Source organism: Pygocentrus nattereri, chromosome 15 (genome assembly GCF_015220715.1).
Source record: "Pygocentrus nattereri isolate fPygNat1 chromosome 15, fPygNat1.pri, whole genome shotgun sequence".
Taxonomy (NCBI): Eukaryota; Metazoa; Chordata; class Actinopteri; order Characiformes; family Serrasalmidae; genus Pygocentrus; species Pygocentrus nattereri.
In genome coordinates, this window is record NC_051225.1 from 28,264,680 (window position 1) to 28,286,195 (window position 21,516).

The following is a 21,516-nucleotide window of genomic DNA, read 5'->3' on the forward strand; positions in this document are numbered from 1 at the left end:
CCAAACACTATATGAGGTGTGAAAGAATGAAGTGCACTGCTGAGCCCAGCCACTTCAGAGCAAAGAGGAAAACCTGTTCCATACGGCATGGAAGAAGGTAAATACATACTGGGTGATCTATATGCTGTCTGTGATTTAATATAAAGTTAATGAACCCATGCCTCCTGAGTGCTGCTACTCTATACTAAAGGAATGCTTGACAGTTTGTTTAGGTCAGGCTATTCTGTTTAGTTTTTCCCTCTGAAAATTAGTGATGCATGCTCAGAATCCGTCAGACACACGATCAGTTATGTTGCGGCTTTAGCTAATAAACAGTAAGGGGTCAGGATTGGTTGGCACAATGTTAAATCCTGGATCAGTAAAGGATTGCCCACTTGACCAACGTTGGGGGGCGTAACGATTATGAAACCGAGACTCACATCATGATACAAACGTCAATGGGCCAATGATGCCCCCCTCACCCTCAACCCCAACCCTCTGCTGCCACTGCTGAGGCAGCCTGTTGATCTCTCATGAAGTTGCTATGTTAGCATTACATCTCATTACGTTATGTTACTACTTTGAACATTGCAGTCTGTTAAGGTGGGGATAACATTTTTGTGGGGATAACATTTTTCAAATTTCTGTGTTAAAACAAAAAAACTCCCTGGACAAATACAAGCAATACTAGAAAGAGATGTATTGAAAACAGATATATTTTAATTAATAGAAATGTCAATCAGTTATATTTTATTATATGATTCTAAAGACAAGGATAAGTAATGGTAGCTAGTTAACATGAAGTAAAAAGAGAGTTGTGTCCTGAAGTGGGAGGGGTTGGTTGGCACATGTCCTAGCCTGCCCAAGCGCAGGGCTGTTGTCAAAAATGTACATTAATTTTATATCATATGCTGCAAATGTACTAAACAGCATATGAACTGTTTTTTTTTTGTTGTTGTTTTTTTTACAATTACATAAAGGTCTGGAAGTGCAGGTACATGTGTGACCATTGATATCAGTTTTATTTTAACAAGACTACTATTTAAAAGTTTATGATGAAGGGGGGGTGCTGGAGCCTATCCCAGCAGCCCTCGGGCAGAAGGCAGGATACACCCTGGACAGGTCGCCAGTCCATCGCAGGGCAGACAGACACAGACAGTCACTCACACCTTTTTTAGCAATTTAGCATGTCCAATTGGCCTGACTGCATGTCTTCGGACTGTGGGAGGAAACCAGAGAACCCGGAGGAAACCCACACAGACACGGGGAGAACATGCAAACTCCACGCAGAGAGGACCCCGGTCACCCGGCCGGGGAATTGAACCCAGGCCCTCCTTGCTGTGAGGCAACAGCGCTACCCACCACGCCACTGTGCCACCCTGAATTATAATGTTTTGATTCAAATTTTTAATTGGTAAAGTGGCCAAGCTTTATTTTACATATTATTCATTTACATTATATTCTTATTGTTCTTCCATATAAGCCAGTAGCAAAATAAATGAAGCCTTTCTTATGCTTGATTGATCCAGATTTTTTATTTATCGCTGTAATGTTCCTGAAAATGTTCCTTCATTCTTTGAAACCACAGCTTTGTAAAGTTGTGCCAGTCATCTCCATTTCCATCACATGCCAATTGACCCTGTGTTCGGGCTGGTTGGCACAAATGCACAACATTTATTCAGTCATAAATATACAAATTCCAAGAAATATTTTCTGACATCACTAGAAAGTGATCAGTTTTCATTTGCTGCTGGTTGGGTTATTCTAATGTACTGTATGGCTGGGATATGAGAGTCAATACTGTGCCAACAACCCCCTACTGGAAATGCACTATGTTTCAGGCTGGGGTTAAAAAGATACAGACTAATAAAAAAATCATCCATTTCTCAGTTTGGCTTTAAAGAAAGCCTAATCATGAAGAAAATTCATGATGAGTGCAATTCTACTTAAAATTACAAAACACTTTTTGGTACCTTAATGATGCAAAGATTAAAAAATCAACACTGTTATACCGGTATAGATAAATCGCTATTCAATACACAAGATAATGTTAACATAAAAACTATAAAAATGCAGAATTCATCTCATGTAGATGGACTGTGGACTACATTTTTGTGCGCAACGGTCACTTATTGGTGGAACACTGTACGATATACTTGTTGGTAGGACATGCAGACATAGAGCTTCCCAGATAGTGAGCATATATCATTGTGGCTTGATATGGTCAGCATCCCACTGACTGTTTGCCACTGCTGGTCCACCCTCGGACCACCAAGATTACTGTCCTGCATATAAGCTCTAACTAGTTTTTAATCTCCTCGAACATATTTTAACAGAGACTTTTATTTTATAAAATAAACTAAGACAAATGCTACAAACAACTGAGAGAAAAAATACTGATGACTAGGCCTGATATAAAATGATTTTATAGAAAAAGTTGTTGCCGACACTCTGTTGGATTAAAATTATGCACTAAACTAATTTACGAAGTGTAATTAAAGAAAGCAAGGATGGAAAAATAAGCAGTTTGGACTGGGAGTGGAAAAAGAGTGAGGAGAATTGGAATTTTGTTTATTACACTGCTTAAACACCAGTGGACCGCCAGGTTTGCCATCAGCGGACTACAGTTGCCTACTGACCTCTTGTTATCAGGGTCCAGACAGAGCAAAGTAAAAACACTTTGTCTCCATACAAGATGTTCACAGCTGTGGGCAGTGATACAGCTTTATATAAAGAGCTCTTAACAAACTGGGAGAAATACATCCAGGCGTAATTGTGGCAGCTATACCTTTGTAATTATCAGAGGCTCCTGGTACTCCAGCCCTCCTCTCAGGGTAAAACCCCAGGGTGCTCCTCCAGTCAGAACCACGTCCACCAGCTCCCACTGTTCTCCATCAGTCCCATCCTTCTCCTCAGGGCTCCTCCACGGTTCCTCCAGATCCCCAAATGTCCTGTGCTCTCTTGACAGAACCTCAAAGTGTGGAGCTGGATCTACAACCTCCATTGTGGATCAGAGAAAGTTCTTAGACTAAAGGTGGTCCCGTAAAGCAGAAGCTGAGAAGTGCTCCCTCCAAAAAGGTCCCATGGGCAGATGGTTTAAAGTGTTGTCCCACTAAAGGTGGTCTCGGCTATGCCAATAAGGTGCCACTGAGGGTCTTTATACAACAGGTTGCTGCTATTGTGAGTCTTGTGGGCTGCTGTTCAGGTCAGTAAGGCAGCTTTTAGAAATACAACACAACACATTCAGCGTTTTTTTTTCATCTCATTCAAGCCAAACCACTACATGAACACCTGCATCATCATCTTCACACAGGTTTTGGGTTTCAACGTCGTAATGAATTCGACACGGTCCAGAAAAAAAATCCTTTCTCGGGCATTAATATGGCGATATGGGAATCCAGTGGGAAAAATATCCAGACAAACCTGAAATCCTTACCGTAATCCCAGCTTGCTTGCTCTGACAGTTCTGTGGAAGTCCATAAACGAACCGAGCCGAAGCGGACCGTAAAGCACACGAGAGCCTAATTAAGTCAAAATCTGCCCAATATTAGTCTACAAACAGACTTTAAGGCTGTAAATACAGCGAATGTGACGTTTTCGTAGCGGACACTTGTCGTGAAGTTCTCCGTCCATCCACAGCGGAGCTGAACTGCTCCACCAGCAGAGGCGCTTTAAGCTCAGTGACCTGTTGCGCGCTCAGCACCACCACCTGCTGGTCAAACGCGTTACTGCGTTACTGAGTTCATTATTGTGTTATTCAGAAATGAAAGCAGTTTCTGTCTCTAGACTCATCATATCTGCTTATGAGTTCATTTGGTATGTCCCTCCTGTTCATTTTTCCTTTTTTATCCCTTTATTTTCATTGATCTGCTGGCAAAAGAGGCAAATGAATGTTCAACGGTTGCACAGTGAATTAAGTTATAAGCTTATTGTTGTTCAGTAAACAATGGCATGGATGTTCAAGTGTTCAGTCCAATTACATATGATATATTTTAGAAATGATATACTTATATATCATTTCCAAAACAGTTGGGATGCTCTGCAAAATGTAAATATAAACAAAATTCAATGATGTGCAAAACATCTCAACCTTATATTACATTTAAAATACTACAATAAATAAAATGTTGAAACTGAGATTTTTTTTTAAACTACATGCCCAATTTGAATTTGATGCCAACGACATGTTCCATGTTTACCACTGTGTTTCATCACTTCTTCTTTTAGCTTCTCTGTAAGCGTTTGGGAACTGAGGAGACACTGCTGTAGTTTTGAAAGTGAAAAGTTTTCCCATTTTTGCTTTTGTCCTGTTTTTAATTTTATAATGTCCCAAATGTTTTCAGTGGTAATAGGTCTGGACTGCAGGCAGGCCAGTTTAGCACCCTATTTTAATACAGAGCCATGCTGTCGTAATACATGCAGAATGTGGTTTGACATCATCTTGCTGAAAAAAGCAAGGCCTTTTGTGCAAAAGAATGGCGTCTACATGGCAGCATATTTTGCCAAAACCAGTATATATCATTCAGCATTAGTGGTGCCTTCACAGATGTGCACATCATACAATCATGAACACTGGCTTTAGAACTGTGCACTGATAACAAGCTGAGTGGTCTTCAACCTGGAGGACACAACGTCCGATTTCCCCAAAAAAATTTAAAATGTTGATTTGTCGGACAACAGGACACTTTTCCACTTCCCCTCAGTCCATTTTAAATGAGTTCGGGCCCAGAGAAAGTGGCAGCATTCCTGGATCCTGTTTCTATATGGGCTCTTCTTTGCATTTGAGTTTTAATTAGCATTTGTGGATGCAACACCACACTGTTTTCATAGACATTGTTTTTCACTTTCATAGACAAGTTTTTTCTGAGCCCATGCATTGATTTCCACTACAGAATCATGTCTGTTTTTAGTGCAGTGCCGTCTGAGGGCCCAAAGATCACGGCCAGCATACACCTCCTCATCTTTACTTCTGAAAGACTTTCTGAGATCCCCATCATGTTACTGACCTGTTGCCAATGAACCACCAGGTGTTATTTAAGCATTACACAACTTTACCCCCCGTTTGCTGCCCCTGTCCCAACTTTTTTCCCATCAAATTCAAAATGGGCATATATTTTTCAAAAATACAATAAAACATAAAACAAAAAAAAAAACAATGAAATTTCTGTTTCAACCGTTGATATGCTGTCTTTGAAGCATTTTCGATTAAATGTAGGGTTTAAATGATTTGCACATCATTGCATTTTGTTTTCATTTACCTCTGCAACTCTTTTGGAAAAGGGGTTTTAAAATAATATACATTTATGTTCAAATGAAGCATCTTGTTCCTGTTATGGATTATATGTGACACATTCTAACTCCATGCCTTTGTATTACATCATCTCATAGCCCTTTGCAGGCACAACTGAGGAAAGACATGTCAGAGGAATAAATCTAAACCCTTTACATTTATGATGACTGATACTCATAAAGAATGTTAATTTTGGCATATTTGCATTTATAGATGATAAAAAATTCCACCAATTTTTTAAAGATTGCATCTGAAATTATTTATGCACAAAGTCATTTAGACTGGCTTGAAGTGAAATGGTTCATTGTAGAGAAGCTTACAGACACTGATTTATTTACAGTGGTGGTGATATGAACCAGGTATCATGATATGTCCAGGATAAATATAGCCATTTTTTAATATTCAAAATGACCCATGAGCCTACACCAGCTTTTATATGTAAAGGTAATATTAGTAAAATAGTGAGAAAATGTATTTTCTTTGGGGATTATTTTGCCTTACAAGGCCCTGCATGTATCTCTCCAACATTAATGCATTTAGTTTTAGGCCAAAACCTTGACTGAAAACTAGAAAGAGTTAATCTGATGCAGTTTTTAGAATCACTAAACTCTCCCGTTGTCTGGTTCCTATCACCACCACTATGAACAAGGCAGAGGTCATTCTGACAAAGTGATCACTTAAAGCTGCCAACAAGTGACTTCTGTTTCAGCAATTTTAACATGTTTCGGATATTTGATTTTTGCGCTCAAGCCTGAGCTTGATTTTGATGTGGCCTAGAAGAAATAATTTAAAAAAAAACTTTTTTTGCACTATATCAGATTTTGTATGTATGTAAGGATCACAGAATTACCAATCCAAAAATCAAAGCATAAAAGAAAAAAAAGAGGAACATTTCAAATGAACATATTAGTAGATAAGATGGTATTTAGAATTCAAGAAGCTTCACATTTTTACCATATACTTATCTATACATGCAAGATCTCCATAAAAATATGCTTTCTAGGGTTTATTTTGCATCACATATCATCATCCATATGTTTACAACCTGTATTACAAAATAAATGCAAGACCATGAAGTCATATCAACAAGCTGGCTGTAAATTGAATAAATAATAAGTGGGCTTTTTTGTGCTGATCTAAGCAGGAGGAGATGTTAACAGGACCATTAAACATTTGTTCAGTAATGCACTACTTAGATAAAACCTAGGCCTATGTAAAACGTTCAAGTGCCCCTCTTTGATAGTAAGAACAAAAATCGATCAGAATATGTCCACAACTTTTTCAAAGAGATCTCAAGATTCTCCGAGGCTTCTGCCCTGGTGTACTAAATTAAGGTTAAGAGATTAATAATAAGAATGTTATGGCCTTTATGATTATGAACATCTAGTTACTGCTCCTACGAGCCGATTTCTTGACTTTACTGATAGGCCACTGGCTCATACTACAGTTTCTGCCACACGTGCAGCACGGATATTAGCCTCAGTAAAACGATACCATATTCCACAGATGCCCTTTGTTATGAGTGACTACAAAACAGACACTCTTAAAATATGATTTAAAAAGCTAAAGGATGTCATTAACACGACGCCGACAGTAAAATACAACTGTTTCAACGAGAGCGTCCAAACAGCAACACTAACACGTGACTGATCCATTTCCTGTTTCTCATACTCTCGTTTTGTTGAGGCAGACGACGGAAGATACCATCGCTTCGGAGGGGCCGCCAAACTGCCACGAGATGATTAAACAGGCGCCTCAAAAGCGAGTCCACTGCGTTTTACATCAATTTTGAACATGTATAAAACGCAAGTAAACGACATGTTGATTTTTTATAATCGCAGTGCGTGATGTTAGTTCGCCTCAAATAAGTACTGTGTGGTCTCCCCCTCTGGCGCTGCTGTTGCCATGTTCCCGTTTTCTCTATGGGTGTGGTGAAGAAGCAGCTCGGTGGAAAGCGAGCTGAGAGTGTGTGGCCCTTTAAATGTCTCCAAATTACTCAAATTAAGTCTTTATTTTGTCATTTGTTTTACCTTTAGCGCTATGTGTCGATTTTGAAATACGTTTCACGCCGGTACGACGTGCCCAGAAGAGCTTGTCTCAGGTAATGTTAACGTTAAAGGCGTTAAAATTAGTCGCGGTCTGTTTCTGATTTCTGTCTCTTTTCAGTCGTGATTGTTGTTTGGGCGAAAGCAACAAGTTGTAGCCTGGGATTTCGTAAATGCTGTCACGCTGTATGTCCTTACTGAGCTCTGTGATATAAATGCTGAAATCTCCGCTAAAAGACGAAGCTGAAGTCTTCTTTTTCGCCAGCTTCTTGTTCGAATTTTCCCGTTCCACCTTAAATGGCGCCAGAATGTAACTGCTGCACCGTTTAAGGTGGAACGGGAAAATTCGAATAAGAAGCCAACTTTAGCCTCATACTAATAGCTATTTTGTTGCGGTCTCTTCAGCTGGAGACTGGATTGTATTAATGCACAGCTAATATGTTGGTTAGTGCGCAGTCTAATAAGGGAGAATAATAAACGATAAACCGGCTGCCGTCGTTATTTTCGCCACACTTATCTTTTTCTTTGGTAAGCTGGAGAGCGTTCTTGTTGGACGAGTTCTCGGGGTTTTCTGAGATGTCAAAATCCGTGAAGGAAGTTTGAGTCATTACTAAGTGGTTCCACGGTAAGAGCGACAGAAATTCAGTAGGATCGATAAATGTTTTGTCTTTAAATGGGGATTCGGTCACTTTTTTTAAAAATTCAGCTTAATCAAATGGTTAAACTAAACTAAGTCAGTCAGAGTGGGCTGGCGAGAAATGCTTCATTCTATAGAAACTTGAGTCAGAATGGTTCACAGCAGTAGTGATAGGAACCAGACGTCTGAGGCGTTTAATGTCTGTTAAATCTATCTCACAAAGTTATTACACTATAATGGTGATGAATAAGCTGCCTGATGTCTGAGACATACTGTGTTTATAGATGATTTTGAGAAAAAAAAATTGCCAAATTTATTTTTATTTAAATCCATTAACAGAGGAGCATTTAACCTGCAGGATGCTGTGAAGGAAATAGTTCCCAGAGAAAACTGTTTACAAACCTATTTTTTCCAGATTTACCACTGTTATAAATGAAAACTCAGAAGACATGGTAGTTTAACTAATAGTAATGGCAATACTTGTGTTGTAGACCTCTCAACCCCTGGTTCCTATCACTACTGTAAATAGTCGGTAAGTTTCTTTACAATGCATTGCACAACAGACTACTTTAAATGGCTTTGTTTACATCTTAGAAATGAAATTATTTCAAAATAAAAAAGGCATACAATTTGTGTGCATCCTACTTTAAGCTGTGTTATTTGATATTGAAATTTTTTATGCTTTAACAAAAGGCACAACCATGAACACATTTCTGAAAGTCGGGAGGAACAGGTTGGGCCTATAAGCTGGCAATTTTATCATATAGCAAACACTTTTACTTTCACTTTAAAGTGAACAAACAGGAGTTAAATCTTTTCCTTCTGGTTGCTTCTATTCAGACCTACAACATTCTTAAGGTTGGCTTATCAGTTCTTGTGACACTGATTAAGGTATGGTTGTTTCTTTATTAAACAGGTCCTGAAACCTTTATAGAAAAGGGGTATTAGGCATAAATGTATTTAATAATTGTACTGTTAACGCAGGCTTTGTTTTCCTGCTGTTTTCTCACCTGCTGTGTTTTGTGCGGATCAGTTTACTTTTTCTTTAATTTGCTCTGTGTGAACTCTTAGCAGTACTTGGGTGTGAACTAGACAATTGACTCATGGTCCATCTAAAAATTACAGGTGGTTCAGTTTACTGTTAGTGAAACCAGTCAACCAATCATAAAGAAGCTGACATAAGTGTGGTTTATTTTTATAGTGGTTCTCTTTTAATGTAGCATTTTGAGTAGAACAAATAATTTCAATGAAGAATATTAGTGAGGGGTAGTGAACGTTTTGCGAGGAATCCAAGGAACCTAAATTTGTTTTTAATTAGGTTGATCTTATATTTGTTGGCAAACAGTAAACTAACGTGTACTAAGTATAGCCTTTGAATAGTGTTGCAATGGCCAATAAATAATCAATATAATATTTTACCATATGTCTCTCCTCTTAATGTAACGTGGGTGGTCCTAATCTTGGGTAAAGCTTCCGTAAACATTCCCCCTGCCAATCACAAGGCAGACATCTTCTGCCCTGCCACACAAAATGGTTTCATTTTTTTAAGCTCTGTTTATCATTTATATATTATATTTTCCATTCAGATTTCACAAGATGTTCAGTACAACACACACATTTAGTATCGTACAGACTATTTTATTCTATGTTCCCTGGGACTGTAAATGAATGGTCAGCACTTGTATTCCTGACAAATTCTTGACCAATCACCCAACACCCACGTATTTCATTTGGTGAAAGAGATGCAGTGTCACAAAACCCCAAACACTGGCACGGACTGTGTGGGGGAAAAGTCAGCGTTCATGTCATCAATCTAAAAGTCCACTGATTTTTCAAACTTGCTGCATAATGAATGGTAACAAATGCATTGTATGATTCCTGAGGCATTGCTTCCCAGTAGTTTTGATAGTTTTTATTTACCACTGTTTTACCATTTTCAACATTACATATACAATTCAGAAGATGTGCAGGTTTGCTGGTGAAGTTTCTGTGTATTTCACATTAGAATGCTCTGAACGACGTTTACATCTCAACAACTGAATTGTGCAGAGATTTTGAAAAATGGGAGGAATTCTCCTTTAATGTTGTTTAGAAGACATGAGACCTATAATGTGTAATGTGATGTATGATGACTACAGTGATGCAGTTTCAGTGCATGCAGTAAGTTTACTTTTGCAGGTAAAGCCCCACTTTCCCTGTTCCAATCTGTTGACATCCCAGGAACTGCAAGAATAGTACAGTAACTTGGGCCTGGATATGGAATATATAGATGAGCTGAATAATGAAAACAGAGTGTTTTAAATCTAAGAAAAGCTGCTTTGTTTACAACCCACACAAAGATTAGCCTTCAAATACAAACTCTTTGATCTAAAGCTTGAGGTATGAGCACGGTATGTTAAGACTTTCCTCAGTGAGCAAGTGCCAAGTCGTGCCAACACACAAAGGACAATGGGCTGCCAGTGCTGAGCAACCCTTTTGTCCATCCTGTCTGAGTGTCTTCCTCTTGACAGAGCATCATCATCTGTCTGCTTTCTAAGAAATCAGATTCTTTGTGAGTTAAAGACAATTTACTCCATGTCATGATTTTGTGTGAAATTAGCTTCTCCAGTTTTGCACTGGATCTATAAGGCTAATATACAGTACTGTGCTAAAAAGTTAGAGATCACCTTTCATTTATGAAATTTCCAATTCAAACAAATATTTATTTTTCAGGAGATTAGATTTAAGATAATTCACTTGTGTAATAAAAAGGAACGTTAAAGTAGGTGGGGGGAAAAACAGGAATTAACAACTGGGCATTTAAAAAAAAAAAAGAGCAAAACCATCAGATAACTGGCACGTAAAGCTTTCATCTTTGGAGAGGTATCGTCCTTTTTCTTGAATTTGTTCTCAAGAAAGATCCTAAGACAAAGTCTGCCATGTTCATGACATTTACATTTGCTCTCTTGAGTAAGAGCAGTTGACGAATGAGTCCCAAAGAACAAAGATGCTGCTTATGTTCTCATAGCAATGGACTGACCACCTCCGAGTCCAGACTTCAACATCATTGAATGTGTTTGGGATTACTTGAATTATGAGAAACAGAAAATGCAACCGACTTCTAAGACTGAACTGGAAGCGTGGAAAAATATCCCTGCAGATTTCTTTGAAAAACCAAAAGCAAGTCTTCTGAAAAGGATGGAAGCCATAAAAAAGGCATCACATGGTCAAGTAAATATAAAAAAAAAGAAAAGATATTTAGATGTCTGATGTAGTACATAAGAATTTAATAGCTGTTTTGACTGGAAATTGCAGAAACGAAGGGTGGCCTACTAATGTGCACCAATTAGCCTTGTCAAATTGCTTGCCTAAATCATCACAAACCTCTCTCACACCATGCTGAGTTGTTAAATCATCTCAAATAGAATTGCTTATATGGTCTCTTTGGCCCATTTATGGATCATTAGGGGTTAAGAAGTCGTCCTCTGAAGCCCCCACTGTTAATAGGAGTGGCTGTCTTAAGGCTGTCTATATGTGTTGCAGGTCTCAGCTGGTCATCTCCTCTGAGGGTGAGTTGTGTGTCACACAGGGACAATGAGTGAACTGGAGCAGTTACGGCAGGAAGCCGAGCAGCTACGCAGTCAAATCCGGGTAAGAGAGAGCAAGGAGCTCGTACTAGGGGGTAAAAAGATTGTGATGCATCAGCTGCTTTGTTTTTTAAAGCAGTTCTAACCAATTAAAAGAAGTAAAAGTACATGCTCAAGTAAACATGTAAAATATGAACCAGAAGCATAAATGCATATAGAGATTAGAAGTAGTTTATCCCAGATGTCATGATGTTGCATTGCTTTTGTACAACAATTTTCCAAAGTAAAGAAAAGGTCTTGACACTCACTAATATATATGTTTAATTTTGGCAGTTTTTTCACAAGAAAGTAATTCCAGCAGCTTGGAGTAAAGTGACCATTGTTGTTACTTTGCAACTGCTAGTGAGCAGAAATACACGGGTGTGGTAAAAACTTGCTATTGTCAGCTGTAACAACACCAGTGGGAACCCTTCGGATTGTGTGGTCAGAACAACTGTTGTAAGCAATAGAACACGAGAGGGAGTGTGTTATCGCAAAATAACATCATGGCTGTGATTTGTTCCAGCCAGTCGTCACAGCTGTGTTGTTATTCGCAATAACACACCTTGAGTGTTCTATTGCTTTTATAACAGTTAAATAAATAAAGTAAGAAATAAATAAATTGGTTCGGGAACGTGGCTTTTAGTATGCTTTAATGTTAGCAGTTCCTTAACAAACAGCTTGTTGCTACGTCAGACTAACAAACTCTGTTCACTCGCTGCACAGTCGGCAGTTCGTTCTCCAGCTCCTTGTTTTGTACCAGCCAGTCTGTAAAGCATGTTGCAGCACTTTTTGTTTGGCGGATGGTATTCGGTTTATTTATGGCTGATTCCAGGTTGTTTAGGTGTTATTCTGTCACAGCTGCTGACTGAAAAGCTTGCTCAGTTGTAATAACAGGTGCAGAATTTGTTTTTATTCTTACTGAATTTTCTGTTTGTGCACAACATAAGAAGTAAAAACGTTCGAGTGGCTGGAGCGCCTTCTACAGCTGTCAGAGTCGTTGCTTAGCAGCGGCATCTCAGCGGAGTGATAGTGTTTTTGGGGGGAAAAAACGAGATGTTGTGATGAATTAACAGCACGGTTAGAACACTTCTTGTTAGAACCAATCAGCTTACATGGCCGGAACTAACTGTTGCATAACGTTTTCTATTCTGCTACAGTGTAAATCATTTATCATACAAAAATAATATAATCAAGTGGAGTTGTGGTAAAACCTGACTTTTCATAATGCATTTAATCATTTCCAAAAAATCTAATGCAAATCGTTGTAATGGCAGATGTTTGCTCCTGCAGTGAAGTTCCTCAGTTAGTACTAATTTAATGTGATTTCTTGTATATTTTATCTAAACAGGATGCCAGAAAGGCTTGTAGTGACTCGACTCTTTCACAGGTATGTGGGAACACATTTCATAAGTAGAATTATGTACTAGCGTGAATAGTAGAAGTAGCTGGAATTAATTCTTGGTCCCAGTTGCCAAGATGGCAAGAAATTATTTAAGTGAAGTAATTGGATGTGTCAGTGTTGTATTGTCAGGTGGCTGTATACTTATTTTGGCTTCCTCTAAGGCAAAAATGGAAAAATCCAGTTTTGGAGGGCTGGAGTCCAGCACAGTTTAGTGATATATTTTTTTTTTCTTTCTTTCTTTCTTTCTTTTCTTCTTCTACTTGGACACATCTTTGTGCTGGACACGGGCCCTCCAGAACTACAGTTTGCCACCCTTGCTCTAAGGGCAGGGCATTGTCCAAGTTTACCATCATGAGTAACTGAGGCTAGCTTAAAAACTGATGCACCATAAATCAGGGGTTAGAAATGGTCAATGGGGAACAAACTGAATTTTTTTCTTTTTCAAATAAAATTTAAAATAGTTCAGTAACAGTGTATTATTTAATTCTGGTTAAATTTTTTTGTAATTAATTTTTTATTTCCTTTTTAAAGAAAAACAATCCCCCATTCCAGCCTGATCCACATGCACATGGGACCTACAAACATAAAAACAGAAGTCATAGCTACAACCTGAGAAAGTAGTTGCATCCTTCACTACTTAAACACAGCATATAGTTAAGCAAGCACAAGGGACCTGACTTTAGATATTACATGAATCCATGTATCAAGAGTTCTAGGGGCAGCATTGCTAATTCTTGCAGATGATAGTTAATTCTGGTTAAAATTTTATTGAATAAATGCAACACTCACTGAGTATTTAACTAGCACACTATATTAGAATATGCACACTGTTAGAAGAAAGTCATTAAGCAGGCTTTTATTCTACCTGCTACCAACTGGAGAATGGAAGAGGTTTCTGTTGGAATGAAAAACATTTTGTTTCTGTGAAAAAAAAAAAAGTTTTTTTAAAGAAATGTTTTACAATGTTTTTACTAATTTTGTTTTTTTGCGGGAAAAAAACAAAAAAAAAAAAATATATATATATATATATATATATATAATGTATGTGGCTTACTATACCTTCATTGTAGCAATATGTCCTGTCTTTGTGCTTGTTTGCCAGATCACAGCTGGTCTGGACTCAGCAGGACGGATACAGATGAGGACAAGGCGTACACTTAGGGGTCATCTAGCCAAAATCTACGCCATGCATTGGGGCAGCGACTCGAGGTATGTGTTTGTATCCTGATTCACTCTGAATGATCTGAGGAGGAGTCTGTTAGTCTAGTTTTTTTTTTTCTTTTTCAACCACAGACATATTAGTGGCACCACTCTTCTATTATGCATTATTGTACTGTAGCTCAAATGGGCACCACCCTGTTTTCTACTGAAATGGATCTCTATTTTGGGTGGGGAATGACTCTTCCCTTGTCTGTCTGGACTGGGAAGCCTTTTATATAACTAAAAGCAGGGTTGGGATGTAACAGAATATAGGTATGTGGAATATGTAGTCAGCACACATAAATAAGTAGCTGGGTTCAGTTCAAGTTATATTTTGTAAAGGTAGTATGCAGAGTACAGTTACCTTTTATAATTTTAGAAGAACACTTTTAGAACACGTATCCATTAAATCAAGAATTCATAGTATCTTCTAAAGAAACACAAAACTTATATTAAATATTTTAAAATCAAACTGGTTGTGAAGTATTAAATACTCAAAAGTAGCTCAACAAACAGCTTCTTTGCAAACACTGAAGTTCCTGCAGAAGCCTGAGTGAACTGATGAATCAATCTGATGAGCCAGTTATTAATCTCAGCTTTACTGAGCTGTGCTGAAGCCTGAGTAGACTGATAAATCAATTTGATAAGCCAGTTATTAATCTCAGTGTTACTGAGCTCTTTTGAAGAATGAAGAAATTGAACAGTGTAGTGAACATATTCTTGAGTAATAAGCTTAACATCAGTGTTGTACTCCTGCATGCATTTCATGGGAAGTTACGTATACACCATTTGCTAGAAATGACATTAACTGCCCTGTTTATAGTCAAATTTGCAATTTTGTTTTGTTGGTGTATGGCAAATTGTTTGCTAAATTATTGAGACAGCAGTGGATATAGTACATTGTGGATTTTTGACAGAAGAATGTGAGCCAAAATAATGTTGAATTTTTTTATCTTCATTTAAATGTCAACTGTTCTGCAGCATCTTATCAGAAGAATGACATTTTGAAAACTGCCGATGAATAACAGCAGGGAACAGTGTGAATAAAAAAAATTACAAGTTTTCCCCATGTGTCTTATGAATATATATTGTAAATGTTTTCTAATTTTTTTAGAACAATGTTTTCAATATTCAGTCATCACTACTTTTTAAATTATTTTGCCCAATTCTACAACCCAACTATGAGAGATGTTCTTTACGTGAAATAGCAGCTAAACATAAGCACTGTGGAGATGATTACTGAGTTTAGTATTTAGCATCACAATATTACAGCATCCAGTATTAAATTATTTACATTTAAATTATTCACATATTGAACACACTATCAGTTCTTTTCAGGCTGTCATTCTCTTATGCTTTTGTGTTTAGGTTGCTTGTCAGTGCCTCCCAGGATGGCAAATTAATCATATGGGACAGCTACACGACAAACAAGGTAGTGTAACATAATGCTGAGGTGTCACTTGCTTCCGTCTGAGTGAATCTTTTAACCATCTTTTAATTGCCTTTTATCCCTTAGAGGTCGAGAGTTACTCATGAACTGTGCTCTTCAGTTGTAATTGTGGAATTACATGTTTAATTACAGTTAATTATGTATTTTCAGTATCGTCAGTCTGCAGTCGAGCAATGACAAAAAACAGCAACAGTATAAAAATTGTTTCTACCTGTTAAACATTGCTTACATTGGTTGCCATAGTAACAATGCACACATGCATACACTGAACGGGTAGGGGCAAAACTTATGCTATATTTCACAGCAGTGTTTCACTCTATCAACTACAGCATGAACAGAACATGACTTTAGTGTAGGTTTACCTGGTCATCAGACTCACAGGAAGCTATAGGTTGTAGTAGTGATATTCAGACAGATTTTTTAAGTTCAGATTTAAAGTAGTCACTGTAAACTACAAGGGGAAAAATATGTTACTTAAGTGTCTGTTAAACACTTCCGCTCTCTGTGTTTAAACTTTAATTTGTAAATATGCACCACTGACTGTCTTGTCACATATTCTGAAGTCATGATTTGCTGTGCTAAAAATAAACACACACAAAATCCGATCTGACTAATCAAACGAGTCGCATCCAGAAATTCGACTGGAATCAGATTTGAAACCACTTATAAATATGGCTTGAATCTGATTAGAAAAAGTCAGATTTCACGTAGCTTTTTGCCATGCAGACTCAAATCAGACAAGCTGAAAAATCAGATTTGAGTTGCCTGTCTGAACATAGCTAAAGGGTTATGGTAAAATGTTTCTGAGCATATTGCACAGATCAGATGTAAAATATTGCTCCCCTGCTTTACAGTTTTTGTATGTTTTGTTTCTCAGGTCCATGCAATCCCCCTGCGCTCTTCCTGGGTGATGACCTGTGCATATGCACCCTCGGGCAGCTACGTAGCTTGCGGAGGCCTGGACAACATTTGCTCTATCTACAGTCTGAAGACCCGTGAGGGAAACGTCAGGGTCACCAGAGAACTGCCTGGGCACACAGGTAAGGACACAAAGGTGTATGCATCTTAACTAGCACAATGGCAGGCACACCAGCTATTTCAAACCAGCTGACTGCCCCCAAAATGGTGTACTGTGCGTATATGTGGATTAATGCAAGTAATAATTAGGAATTTTCTGTTATAAATTACACTCAGGTGGGTAAAGTAGCCTAAACTCAAGTGAAGGTATTAACACCGGAGTAAAAATAATGACTAATGTAAAAGTAAAAGGACCTACCCAAAAAACAGCTTGAGTAGAAGTGCACAAATATGTGTCAGAAGTAACTTGTAGAGCTGTGGAACTTCTTAAGTAAATCCAGCAAATATCAGCACAGAAGCTGTGTTCTTCTCTCTCTCTTAAAATGCTAAATCTCCAAAGAGGTGTGACCAGTCTCAGAGCAGGACAGATGCTGCCACCAGCAAAACACAATTTAATTAAATTCACTAAAGGAATGAACTAAAATGTAAATAAAATGAGTATATGGTATATTCCTTTACTCACTAACATACTTGAGTAGATGTATTGTGATTAGAATATACTCAGGAGAGTACAGATCCATTTGTGTTTTACTGTAACTGAGTAAATGTAAATAGTTACTACCCACCTCTTGTTGTAATAAAGAATTTTCTGTTGAACTCACAGCACATGATCTCTCCAGTTTCTTTACTGATGTCATAAGTTTCTTATTCCTTTGACCAGTAATGTGACAGTAATATGTGGAGAAAGATGCAGGATGTAAACAAGGATGTTTTATGGGTCTTAATTTTTCCTGCTCTTGTTTACAGGCTATTTGTCTTGCTGTCGCTTTCTGAATGACAACCAGATTGTCACCAGCTCTGGAGACACCACGTGGTAAGCAGAATTTGTGTTTTGCATCCTGTGTGTTTTAGTCAACACCATATATTGCAGCACAGATACATATCTTTGAGTTAGAGGGGGATTTCTTTGATTTTTCATAAATTCTATATTAAATTATTATTATTTAATCATTATTTAAAAGTTATTCAGAATGGTTTGATGTCAAATGCTTCAATGTAGCAAATTTACTGACTGATTTCTTTAGAGTGGTAGGGATTTGAACCAGGGGTGATGATGTCTGCATCACAAATATAGCCATTTTATTTACTATTCAAAACCACCAGTGATCCCATATATATCTTGGTGTGTAATTCTGAGAGTGGTGCAGTGGTGGTCACTCTGAAAAACATATGTATTTTTTTTTCTCACAATGCTTTGCACGTACCTCTCTGACATTTAATGTGCTTTTAAATATAATTATATTTATATATTATATATATTATATTATAATTATATAATTATAGGCCATATCAAAACTATTGAAAACATTTTCTCTAACCATTTCATGTAATAACTTTTTGTGATGTAGTTTTTAGAAGCATGAAATTCTTCAGAAGTCTGATTCCATTCAGGCTTGTCTTATTTAATTGTTGTTTTTTAAATTATCCCATGTTGGTGTGTGTATAATCCAATCTTTATCCCTTCAAAGCTTCTGAAAGTTATATCACAAAGATATTACATGAAGTGGTTAAGTGTACATGGCCTGATGTCTGTGATACTACAATTGTGAGCTAAAGCTTCAAGACAGTATCTGGCTAGTATCAGAACAAAACATGCTTATTTTTAGTGATTTACCACTATTTTACTATTATAAGCATTACCCATAAAACACGTTGGTTCATTGATCATTTGGAATAGTAAATAAAATTGCTGTTCATGTTTAGTTTCTCTACAGTGTGAACCATTTACATAAACAAACCCATTCAGAGTGGTTTACATCTCAAAGATTGAATTGTATTAAGCCCTTTTTGTTGTGTACTACTCCCCTCAGGCCTTTTAGCCTTTTAGCCTTTTATCCTATTTACATGTGCGCTTTAAGTAAACATATCTGATTGACCACTGTTGCTCTCTAGTGCACTCTGGGACATTGAGACAGGCCAGCAGGCCACAACCTTCACAGGCCACACTGGCGACGTGATGAGTCTGTCGCTTAGTCCCGACTCCAAGACGTTTGTGTCTGGAGCCTGTGACGCCTCCTCCAAACTGTGGGACATTAGAGATAGCATGTGCAGGCAGACCTTTACCGGCCACGTCTCCGATATCAACGCTGTCTGTGTGAGTATCCTGTGTACACACTGTATGAGGGTTCCTTATTCACGCATAGTGGCATGTTGAGTGAACTCAGTTCCTGTGGTCTTACAGTTTTTCCCTAATGGGAACGCCTTCACTACTGGCTCGGACGATGCCACGTGCAGGCTGTTCGACCTGCGTGCTGACCAGGAGCTCATGATGTACTCTCACGACAGCATCATTTGCGGCATCACCTCTGTGGCTTTCTCCAAGAGTGGTCGCCTCCTGCTTGCGGGCTACGATGACTTCAACTGCAACGTCTGGGATACATTGAAAGGCGAGCGCGCAGGTGAAGTGATGAGGTTTTATCCTCTTATTCTGGTAAAGGTTTTACAGTGAACTTGAATGGGGAAAACACCACGCACTGTGACAAATTTCCATCAGTGATAGCTTCTAATATTGATGATGAGTGTGGCTGATGGGAGGGCAATATTATTCTGTGCTCACTGGTGCACAATGATCAGAAGATGTTTTAGAGGTGGCTAAGCAACGTTTATGACCAGACACATACAAGTTTAAAAAAAAAGGGCAGTTTAGATTTCTTTAAAACATGTTTTTAACTTTAAAAACCTATTTCCTTTTGAAATGACCAACATCAAGATAATTTGATGAATGTGTGTAAAAGAGTCAAATAAATTCTATATCTATAGATGCATTTGGTATGTGACAATTGATATTGCATTCCATCATGTACATGCATATCAACTCAGAAGATATATATATATTCACACATATGCTGCTCTCGGAACAAAACCTCATCTATTTTTGTTGTTTTTCAGTTTTTGACATCATTTGAAAATATATACCTATATATATATATATATATATATATATATATATATATATATATATATATATATATATATATATATATATAGTATGTAAATGTCATAATGGAAGGACCACGACATACCCTGTGTGTGTGTGTGTGTATGTATGTATGTGTATATGTGTATATATATATATATATATATATATATATGTGTGTATGTATATGTCAGTTGTGTGTGTATATATACCTAGTGTGTGTTGTGCTCGTCTGACAGCAGTGCTGCTGGAGTTTTGAAACACCTCAGTGGGCTGAGAATAGTTCACCAACCAAAAATATCCAGTCAACAGCATTCTGTGCGCAGCTTTTGACCACTGATGAAGGACTAGAGGATGACCAGCACAAACTGTGCAGCAGCAGATGAGCAATCATCTCTGACTTTACATCTACATGGTAGTTTGACATGGTAGGAGTGTCTAATAGAGTGGACAGTGAGCGGACACAGTGTTTAAAAACTCCAACAGCACTGCTGTGTCTGATCCACTCACACACTAACACACAACCACCACATCAATGTTGTACCTGCTCTGTGAGGGTCCATGGGGGTCCTGACCACTCAAGAACAGGGTAAAAGGGGGCAAATATTGTGACCTCTTGTTCCTGTCACCACCACTGTGAAGAAATTTGAGCTACTTGTGTTCTCTAGAATTAACAATTTCACATTAAGCCACTTTGAATGACTTTGTTTATGTTGAAGATTTTATTTTATGCAGTTTAAGTAAGAGGTTCAATTGGGTTACATTACACCCACATTTACAGCATCGCTTCCTCTGCTGCTTAAAAAGAAAGCAACAAAACACTGCAATAGTAAAATGACTCATTGATGCCTTATTCTTCTTTAGGTGTCCTCGCCGGTCACGACAACAGGGTCAGTTGCTTAGGAGTGACTGATGATGGCATGGCTGTGGCCACAGGCTCATGGGATAGTTTCCTCCGAATCTGGAACTGATCTCACAGTTCCTGGACTTTATGGAGGACTGACCATCTGCAACCCCACTACAGATCACAGCTGTGAGAACACCACTCTGTTTCTACCTTGCTGCAGCACTCCTTTTGTATTCACAACGCCACATTCCTGTGAAGAGGCCAAACTGACTCGACGGAGGTCAGACAGCTGGGTTGTTGAGAAACAATAGAGGCATCATTGTGTTATATGTACATATATATATGTATATACATATGTATATGAATATAAATATGGTATATATGTACAGTTAGTGTGTGTGTGTGTGTATGCCATATATATATATATATATATATATATATATATATATATATATATATATGCACTTATACAATGGTAATGTATATATTTTTGTAGGTCTGATTCTGACTCTTGTTTTGGGATGCCTCATTTACAGTGTTTCTGAAAATCATGACGGTTTTAAACTGAGATGTTATTATGAATTGGACAAATGGATAAAGATAATGGTTTTTCGGTTGGGTATTACAACATTGTCCATTAGTGCCTGCAGCCAATTGAGATGATGGTTTAAATTTGATTTGAAGTCATTTTAAGGGTGCATTTCCTCAGCAATTATAAGAAGGGAATAAAACTACTCTGGGCTTATTGGCTCAGCAGGCAGACTGGCATAACCAGCAGAAATGTCACAGAAGTCTGTGTATCGTTTTCCAAAAGCACTTTAATTTATCTCTTTCACATTTGAAGCATAGATTTTTGGCTATTGGACAGCTAGAGGGCAGTAGAGGCCTCTTTGGCTGCAAGTATCAACTAAATAATTAGTCATAATGTGTTTGCTGTTATGGCCGGGCATATTTTTGGTTCAAAATCCTATTCATTCTGATATATTCTAGTGCAGTGCTTTCACTTATGGCAGGCTACCTGACTAAATTAGCTTGACCATATATACTGTGATACTGGACTTGTC

The 21,516-nt window shown here is 37.9% G+C and overlaps 2 protein-coding genes across 6 annotated transcripts in view; one reads left to right on the plus strand and one right to left on the minus strand.

The window, feature by feature from the left end:
• shroom2b (shroom family member 2b) overlaps positions 1–3,614 on the minus strand; it is a 44,192-nt gene extending 40,578 nt beyond the window's left edge. For 3 of the 5 annotated variants that reach the window (XM_017724795.2, XM_017724794.2, XM_017724793.2), the window contains exon 1: positions 2,768–3,614. In XM_017724795.2, coding sequence (XP_017580284.1) covers positions 2,768–2,983 — 216 coding nt within the window. In that variant the 5' untranslated portion in view covers positions 2,984–3,614. The remainder of the gene's footprint in view (positions 1–2,767) is intronic. The other 2 variants (XM_037545497.1, XM_037545498.1) reach the window with 2 other exon arrangements.
• A 3,574-nt stretch (positions 3,615–7,188) lies between these two features.
• On the plus strand, positions 7,189–20,857 carry gnb4b (guanine nucleotide binding protein (G protein), beta polypeptide 4b). Its single transcript, XM_017724791.2, has 10 exons — positions 7,189–7,370; positions 11,474–11,581; positions 12,908–12,946; positions 14,064–14,170; positions 15,530–15,593; positions 16,489–16,651; positions 17,436–17,502; positions 18,582–18,783; positions 18,871–19,087; positions 20,470–20,857. Exons 2-10 carry the CDS (start codon positions 11,525–11,527, stop codon positions 20,574–20,576), a joined length of 1,023 nt encoding a protein of 340 aa, XP_017580280.1. The 5' UTR covers positions 7,189–7,370; positions 11,474–11,524; the 3' UTR covers positions 20,577–20,857.
• Positions 20,858–21,516: the final 659 nt, after the last annotated feature.

Excerpts from the sequence above, each read along its gene's own strand:
- gnb4b (XM_017724791.2), top strand. The coding sequence starts at position 11,525 with ATGAGTGAACTGGAGCAGTTACGGCAGGAAGCCGAGCAGCTACGCAGT. Across the intron at positions 11,582-12,907 it reads AGCTACGCAGTCAAATCCGG|GATGCCAGAAAGGCTTGTAG; the intron begins GTAAGAGAGAGC and ends TTATCTAAACAG. Across the intron at positions 19,088-20,469 it reads ATTGAAAGGCGAGCGCGCAG|GTGTCCTCGCCGGTCACGAC; the intron begins GTGAAGTGATGA and ends ATTCTTCTTTAG.